Here is a 9298-nt window from a genome sequence, read left to right as displayed (position 1 = left end):
GGCTGGAAAGAATGTCCCTAACAGAGGACATGGAAGCCTCCAGCAGGCTGGCCTGGGTCTGGTACTGGAATCCTCCCGGGGTCCTGAGTCCTGCCTGCTGGAGAATTTCCCTGTGCCCCCGGGACCACGGTCAGGAGGGGAGTGATGCAGGCTGCAGGAGCCCAGCCCTCTCTTGGTCCAGGGAGAGGCAGGGATTTGGAGTACCCACCCCAGGGAGACAAGGGGTGGCATTCTCTTGGGTCCCTGGTGACCAGGGGCATGCAGGCAGCTTGCTGGTGGAGAGACATGGGCCAGGTTGGGGAGGGCCATGGCTGGGGCTCAGGCTGGGCAGCATCTGGAATCATCTGGCACCTGGAGCCCCAGCAAAGCCTGCTCCTCTCAATCCCCAGAGCTGTGTCCATGGGAGGCGAGTACAGAAGGGCCAGGGTGAGAGAACACGGCCCTGAGCCTGCTTATTGGAGCGGGGTCACGGGTACCTGGTTGTCCTTGGGGCCCAGAGAAAGCTGAGGTCAAGGCTGCAGAGAGCCGAAGAGTAAAGCTGCCAGAGCCAGCAGCTTCCTGTGTGGCCCTTACAGGCAGGAACAGGGAGAGGGAGGCGTCTATGGTAGACATAGTGTGGTCTTGGGGAGACCAGTGGGGTTGCAGGGTGGGCCTGGGGACCCCCAGGTCTGGGGCCCCCCTGCCACCAGAGGTGTGGAAGGTACCTGGATCAGGCCCAGGCGCTTGTGCCCCGACCTGCACTTGTGTGTCCCAATTCGAGCCTTTATCACAAAGCCCTGAGGGGCGGGCAGGGAGAGAGGCAGCTGGGGAGCTGCGGGCAGCCCTGAGCTTGGAAACTGTTGCTGCCTCAGTCTGCACGTGGGTGTGCACCCCCAGGGGAGCCGTGTGGGCCTGTGGGCCTGTGCCTGAGAGATGCGTGTACCCCGGTGACTGGGCCTCTGCATCCTGGGGACTCAAGGCACATGTCCTGCTCTCTGGGAGCCCTGGGAAACCGAGGGAACCCCAGAACTCCACTGCCCTTTCTAGGTGGCCTCCTTTGGGTCCAGGCTCTGCTCTCTGGATCTGCCCCCAAGGGGACGTGTGGCGAGCCTGGGAGGGAGCCTATCCCCGCCCTGTCAGGGACACTTCTGTGCCCGATGTGTGTAGCTCCCCTCTGAGCTGGGCAGAGGGCATGGCCTGAAAGCAGGACCCCGGGACACAGGCCTGGCCATGTCCCTGACCCTGGGCTGTCCCAGGGCTGGTAACTCCCGCTTACAGAACCTCAGTACCTTTGCTGTGGATTGCAGACAATCACTTGTTTCCCAGAGGTAGGGAAGGCCTCAGTGCCACAAAGACGCCACAGTGGATACGGAAACAGGCCTCCTAGCTGGCCAAGCAGTTATTATTGTGGATCTCTGGGGCTGGGAGCCTCTTGCCTGCCTGCCCTACTCCACCTGCCCAGGTAGCTGGAGTTGGTCATAAACTGGAAGGCACTGGGCAGAGTCAACCACACCAGCACTGGCCATGGCCCACTGCGAAGGACTCCAAGCTCGGCACCCGGGTTAAGGTCCTGAGGATCTGAGGACCCCTGGCATGGGCAGGCCTGCAAACCTGAGCTGCTCTGGATAGAAGGGCCTGCCAGCCCCTCTGGTCTCCTAAGGAAGTGGGGAGGGGTGAGCAGGCCTCAGCGGTCCTCGTGGACTGGTGGGCTGCTCCATGTGTCCGGGCTCCTGGTCCAGTTCCCGCTGGTTCTTGCTGTGCCGGATGCCTTAGCCAAAATACACTGCGAGTCCTACAAGGGTGGCACAAGCCTGAGGGCAGGTCCCAGCCCTGCTTCCCTGCTTGCCCTCCTCCTGCAGCCCATCCAGGTCCCAGCCTGGCCCCCACTCACCAATCAGCAGACAGATGGAGAAGCCCAACCAGGTCAGGTAGCTCAGGTGCAGCATGAGGAAGATGTTGAGGAGGATGCTCAGGGCTGGAGTCAGGGGCACCAGGGGAACCTGAGAGGACAAGGGCAGGGCTGGGCTGGGCTGTGCGAAGGTCTGCTGGCCCAGGGCATGACATCTTGGGAGTCCACAGAGCCTTTCTCCACCTTTGGAGATTCTGGAGACAAGGGCCCACTAGCCATGCAGAAAGAGGGGAAGGAGGCACTGGCCTCCCCTGCCCTGTGAGCCCGGGTGCATTCTGCCATGGCAGAGGAGGGAGGGGCGAGGGGAGCTGGCTGGGCTGTGAGTGATGGGTGTTGGCTGGAGGAAGTACCTGGAAGGTGTCCTGCCGGCGCTGTTGCTGGTGGGCCCTCAGGACGAGGAGACTGAGCAGAAACATGATGGAGCTGAGCAGGAGCAGCAGGGTGTAGCCCCAGAGCGGGAGGTGCAGGGCTGAGTCCCCGAAGACCAGCACACAGTCCAGAGTGATGGCTGAGGCCACCAGGACACCGAGTGCCCAAGCCACAGTGGCTCCAGGCCTGCACCCACCCAGAAAGCTGAGGTAGGGCCTCAGGGCTGGCCGCAGCTGCCCGGGCTCAGGGGCTGAGGCCTGCTCTGTGCCCACAGGGCTCACTGGGCCCAGGGAACTGGTTGGAGGAGCCTTTTGGAAGTGTAGCATAATGCTGGTGGCCATGAAGTTATAGGCCAGGAGTGTGCTGATGGACAGGAAGTGGACCAGTGCCTCGAGGTCCAGCAGCAGCGCCAATAAAGTCAACAGGCCCCCAATCACCAGAAATCCCACCATGGACGCCTGCATCCAGGGCTGCTCCTGGGCAAACAGCTGGAAGAAGAGCCCATCAGCAGCCATGGCAGAGACGATGTGTGGCACAGAAAAGAGGTCGAAGAGCAGGACGGTGATCATGGCTGTGGCAGAGGGTGGGAGACTGGTCAGCATGGTGTACAGGCCCACCGGGGGCCACTGCTGAGGGTCACGGTGTGGGTGGCCCCTTGGGAACACAGGCTTGAGTTTGGGCTCTCAGAGTGAGCCTGAGTGTATGTGGGGTGCTGGATTGTTGCCCCTCACCACCCAGGAATGGCACAGCCCAGTTTAGGTGACAGACCCGCTAGAGAATCTGATTAGGGCTGAGTCCCTCTGCCAGGAAAGGACTTGGTTCCCTGGGATGCTTAGGGCAGGGCCTCACTTCCCTGGTCCTTCCCACCTTGTCAGGAAGGGCCCCTTACCGCAGATGGAGCCAGCCGCCACAATGGAGCCCACCCAGCTATATTCCCTCTGGTAGAAGGCATCAGAGAGTGCCGAGTCAGGGTCCAGGCTGTGCCAGGGCACCATGAGGGTGAGCACAGTGGAGACGAGGATGTAGGCGCCAGCCACCAGGCCCAGTGAGATGGTGATGGCAATAGGCACAGCTTGCTTCGGGTTCCGGGCCTCCTTGCTGGAGGCAGCAATATCTTCAAAGCCACGAAGGCATAGCAGCAAGTTGCGGCCCCAGCCATGATGCCGGAGAAGCCAAAGGGCACAAAGCCACCCTCCTCAGCAGTCCAATTATGCGGGTGGACCAGGACACACCCCACAATGATGATGAAGAGGATGATGACCAGGTTGATGGCAGAAGAGGTGTAGTCGAGACAGGAAGAGAGGCGGGCTCCATAGCAGATGAATATGCTGCCCAAAAGTGCGATTACAGCAGCCAAGAAGTCTGGGTACTGGGCCAGGAAGGGCACCTGCCAGATGCCCACATGGGCCATGGTGAAGCTGCGGATGGGGTAGCTGAAGATGGCATCCAGGTAGCCACTGCAGGCACGGGCCCCTGAGGCACCAACAATGAGGCCCCGGAGGAGTATGTTCCAGCCAACAAGGAAGGCCCACAGCTCGCCCATGCACACGTAGGTGGACAGGTAAGGAGAGCCCTTGCCGGGCACACATGCCTCGAACTCCGCGTAGCATAGGGCTGCCAGCAGGGAGGCCACGGCGGCCACACCAAAGGACACAATCACCGCAGGGCCAGCCATTTCATTGGCCATGATGCCTGTGAGCACGTAAAGTTCAAAGCCCACCAAGCCTCCCACACCCAGCAGGGTCAGGTGCAGCGTGGTCAGGTGGCGCCGCAGCGACGTCTCCCTGGTGGTCTCCTCCACTGTCTTCAGCCGGTTCAGCTTCTGGCAGAAGCGCACCAGGCTCGCAGTGCTGGGCAGCCCTTGGTCCATGGTGGGCAGCTGAGAGGAGCGCCAAGCCAGCTGCCGGCACCTACAAGGGCCAGAGGGGAGTGACAGGCTGCCCTTAGAGTGACAGTCCTGACCAGCATTCAGTCTTTGCCCTGATCTTGCCCTGGGGACCCAAGCCTTGAACCACTGGCCAGCTGGAGGGCTGGATGAGGCAAAGTCAGGGCCTGCGAGCAGGGTGGGCAGGAGGTCACAGGAAGTGTGGAGATCCCTTTGGCCTGCCTCCTAGGCAAGGGAGGGAGCCTGGTGGATCTGGATCTGGGCCTGTTTAGGAGGGGCCCTGAGGGTGAGGAGGTGGCAGCACCAGGGAGCCTGGCTAGGAACTGCTCCAGTGGTCTGGGATCCCAGAGCAGGGTGGAAACCTGAGACTTCCCAGGAGCTGGGCCAGGCCTCCAGGACCCGGAACAGGAGCGACTCTGTGGCCCTGGGATATGCGCAGGTGGTTACCTGGCCTCAGACAGAGGCATTCATCCCCCACTCTCCACCCCAGTGGGCTGGTGTATTAGTGCAACCCCCCAGGAGTGGGGGGTGCCCTGGGCCCTGTGCTGGAAACCGAGGCCCCGCACCCTGCCGCCACATCATTGCCAGAGCCATTTTTGCCATGCCTCTGCCCTTAGGTACTGGAACCTTCACCTCCTTCCTGGCCTGAGTCTATCCCCACAGGACTTGGCACAACTCACCTGCTGTCACCACTGAAGCCACTCTGCATACTGCACCTGCCCCCACCCCTGGGCTCCACCACGTGGTGACACACATACTCAGCCCACCCTACTCGTACCTCACAAGGTCAAGGCCAAGAGCTCCCCAGGTTCTAGGGAAGCCTTATTACTGTGTCCGGTTCACGGATGAGGAAGCCCTGTGTCACAGAGCAGGCCACCAGGTATGTGACTAACCCAGGTCACCAGAGTGGCCTCGAGAGGCTGGTAGAGGTTAAGGTCCAGGTCTGGGGGCGTGTGTCTGGACCCCATCTGCTTTCCACTGCTGCAGACACCCACTTTGACCCCTCATCCCAACATATGTACTCAACCAGCTGGGCACCATCCAGGCTCCTCAACACTGGGAGGTGTAGGTGATGCGGGCGACAGGCAAGACTCTGGTAAGATGAGGGTATGAATCTGGCTGAGAGGCCCTGGGCAGTCCCTGACCTCCCAGCACAATGGGATGGCAGGAAGCCACCCTCATCCACTGACAAGGCAGTGCCCAGATTTGGGGAGTGTTCTGTGAATTGGCAGAACTCATGCTAGCTGTTCTCAGCTTCTAGCTACAGACAGTGTCCTGAAAGGAGGCAAGTTGACTACTGGGGACAAACTCCAGCCCTCCAGCTTGGGGCACCCTAGGGCCCCTCAGACACCAATGGCAGACCCCCAGCCCAGGAGCACCTGTCAAGCCTGGAGGAAGCTGGGGGACCCTAACAGTATCTCCCCACTTGTGGATATCTGTGAAAGGTATCGTGGACTGACCATTTACTCCATGCCAGTCCCTGCATCACAGGAGATATGTCATGTGTCTCATCACGTGACCGTCACCCCCCCCCAGGCTTATTTACTCCTGGGGCTGAGGGGTCTTTGTCCTTCTGCTCCTCCCACTTCTTTGAAACTGGAAAGGTTGGTGTCACAGGGTGTTGACTTGTTTACAGCAAAATGATGACAATCCATCCAAGCAAAGCAAAACCAAAACAGACATCCTCTTCCCCCAGAACTTTCTCCATATTGTCAGGTTTATATATGGTTTGTGGAATAGGATTTTAGGGGCACCTGTAGGCTGTCTGGCTCAGTGGGCTGGGGACAGGATGGTGGACTCCGAGATAAGATGGTGCCACTTAGAACACTCTGCCTTAGCCAGCTCTCTTGCCCATTCTGACATTTGGCTGATGTTGTCTTGAGGAACTTCTCACATGGGCTCCCACTTCCTACAGGGATGACATCTTCCTTACCCCACTCCTGTGGGGCCTAAACATAACTGAGCAGATGTTGCTGTTCTGAAATGCCTTCACAATATGCAGAAAAATGCATTTCCAATCAAGAGGCTTGGGCAGTTTCATAACAGGAGCTCCCCCAAGGCCTTACTGATGACCACCTGAGCTGGTGTGCAGGGTTTCAGAGCACTGACTTCTTATCTACCCAGAGAGGGGCTCTCACCACACCCCCTTTCACAGGCACCAACATCTAGTGGATATCTGTGGCCAAGCATGGTTGACGCAGTGAACTGGAAACTCCCAGGGATATGGCTGGGCCAAGGGCTGGACCCCACTGAGCAAGGCAGTTACACAGAGCAATGCCATCAAGATACAGTGAACATCAAGCACCAAAAAATATAAGAAGAAGAAGAGAGAATATTCCCACCTCATCCTGCAAAGCAGGATCACCCTGACACCAAATCCAACTAAGACATCACAAGAAAAGAAAACTACAGACCAATATCTTTTATGACTGTAGATGCAGAATTGCTCAACTGAATACTAGCAATTCGAATCCAATGACGTATAAAAAGACCAAGCAGGATTTATCCCAGAAATGCAAGATTGATTTAATATATGAAAAGCAATTAATGTCGTATGCCATACCAATAGAATAAAGGACAAAAACCACATGATGGTCTCAGCAGACATAGAAAACAAATGGTCAACAAACCTGGAACAGAAGGGACCTCCCTCAACCTGATAAAGACCATCTAAGATAAACCCTCGGCTACTACATTCAATGGTGAGAGACTGAAAGCTCTCCCTTTGATCAGGAACAACAGCAGGATGTCCTCTCTCACCACTTGTACTCAACATTTTACTGGAGGCTCTGGCCATGGCAATTAGGTGAGAACATGAAATAAAAGGAATCCAGATTAGAAAGGAAGAAGTAAAACTATCTCTAGCAACAAATGACATGATCTTACGTAGAGAAAATCCTAAGGAATCCACACAGAAAATACTGGAACTAATAAACACATTCAACAAAGGTGCAGGATGCAAGATCAATATACAAAAATCAATTGTATTTCTATACACTAACAATGAACTATCCAGAAATGAAATTATGAAAACAATTCTCCTTACATCACATCAAAAAAAATTTATGTGTAAACATGATTAGAATAAATTTACCAAAAGAAATGCAAGACTCGTACACTGACAGCTACTAAACATCATTGGAAAACATTAAAGAAGACTAAATAAGTGGAAAGACATCCCACATTCGTAGACTGGAAAACTTAATGTTGTCATTATGGCAATACTCTCCAGCTTGGTCTGCAAATTCAGTGCAATCCCTATCAAAATCCCAAATGCCTATTTTGCAGAGATTATCAAGTTCACCCTAAAATTCATATGGAGATGCAGGGTACCCAGAAGAGCCAACACAATCTTGACAAAGAACAAAGTTGGAGGACTTACGTGTTCTGATTTCTAAACTGATTACAAAGCTACAGGAATCAAGACAGTGTGTTACTGACATAAAGATAGACATATGGATCAATGGAATAGAATTGAGAGTCCAAATATATAGGCAATTAATTTTTAAAAATTAACGGCCAATATAAATTTATGGCCAATTGAGTTTTTAAAAATAGACTTTATTTTTTAGAGCTGTTTTAGGTTCACGACAAAATTGCACAGAAGGTGGAGTTCCCATATACCCCCAGCCCCTACACATGCACAGCTTCCCCCACTATCAACATCCCCACCAGATTGGTACATTTTTTGTAATTGATGAACCTACATTGACACGTCATTATCACCTGAAGTCCATAGTCTACATTAGGGCTCACTCTTGGTGGTGCACATTCCATGGGTCTTGACAAACATATAAGGATATGTGTACACTGTTACAGTATGCCCTAAAAGTCATCTGTGCTTCACCTATTCACCCCTCTCTCCCCACTGACCCCTGGCAATCACTGATCTTTTTACTGTCTCATGGTTTTGCCTTTCCAGAATGTCATATAGTTGGAATCACACAGTATGTAGCCTTTGGGGATTGGCCTTTTTCACTTTGTAATATACATTTAAGGTTGTCTTAGGTCTTTTCATGGCTTGATAGCTCCTTTCTTTTTAGCGCTAATATCTCTTGTCTGGATGGAGCAAAGTTTGTTTATCCTTTCACCTACTGAAGGACATCTTGGTTGCTTCCAAGTTTTGGCAATTATGAATGAAGCTGCTGTAAACATCCAAGTGCAGGTTTTTGTGTAGACATAAGTTTTCAACTCATTTGGGTAAATACCAATGAATGTGATTGCTGCTTCATAGGATAAAAGTATATTTAGTTTTGTAAGAAACTGCCAAAATGTATTCCAAAATGGCGTGCCATATTGCATTCCCACCAGCAGTGAAGGAGTGTTCCTGTTGCTCCACGTCCTCAGCAACGTTTGGTGTTGTCAGTGCATTGGACTTTTGTCATTCTAACAGGTGTGTAGTGGTATCTCATTGTTGTTTTAATTGGCAATTCCCTAATGACATATGATGTGGAGCATCTTTCCATAGGCTTATTTGCCAGTTGTACATCTTCTTTGGTGAGGTATCTGTTCAGATCTTTTACCCATTTTTAATTGGGATGTTGGGTTTCTTATTGTTGATTTTTAAGAGTTCTTTGTATATTTTGGATAACAATCCTTTATCAGCTATGTCTTTTACAAATATTTTCTCCTAGTTTATGCCTTGTCTTCTCATTCTCTTGATGGCTAATTGATTTTTGACAAGAGTGCCAAAACAATTCAATGGGGGAAACAGTAGTCTTTTAAACACACTGTGCTGCAACAACTGGATATCCACGTGCAAATGAAGGAATTCAGGCTCCTACCTCACACCACACACAGAAATTAACTCAAAATGGATCAGAGACCTAAATCTAAGAGCTGAAACTATACAGGCATACCTTGGAGATTTTGCGGGTTTGATTCTAGACCACCACAATAAAATGAATGTTGCAATGAAGGGAGTTACAGGAAATTTTTGTTTTCCCAGTGCATATAAAAGTTATGTTTAGACTATATTTATTCAATTAAGTGAACAATAGCATTATGTCTAGAAAAATATATTGTACATACATTAATTAAAAAATACTTCATTGCTAAAAAAATGAACCTACAGTGAGTTGCAATCTTTTTGCTGGTGGAGGGTTTGCCTTGATATTGATGGCTGCTGACTGATCAGGCTGGTGGTTGCTGAAGGT

At 52.8% G+C, this 9298-nt stretch overlaps 1 protein-coding gene across 1 annotated transcript; it reads right to left on the bottom strand.

The window, feature by feature from the left end:
* Positions 1 to 1748: 1748 nt before the first annotated feature.
* Positions 1749 to 4162, bottom strand: LOC106800228 (cationic amino acid transporter 4-like). The gene is given in 4 exon segments (XM_087423586.1): positions 1749 to 1979; positions 2239 to 2828; positions 3147 to 3383; positions 3386 to 4162. Coding segments are annotated over 4 exon segments (1800 nt in total). The 5' UTR covers positions 4128 to 4162.
* Positions 4163 to 9298: the final 5136 nt, after the last annotated feature.

The sequence above is a fragment of the Ceratotherium simum genome, chromosome 35 (assembly GCF_057802395.1).
Source record: "Ceratotherium simum simum isolate JZ-2026a chromosome 35, ASM5780239v1, whole genome shotgun sequence".
NCBI lineage: Eukaryota > Metazoa > Chordata > Mammalia > Perissodactyla > Rhinocerotidae > Ceratotherium > Ceratotherium simum.
This window is presented reverse-complemented; position numbering and strand designations above follow the sequence as displayed.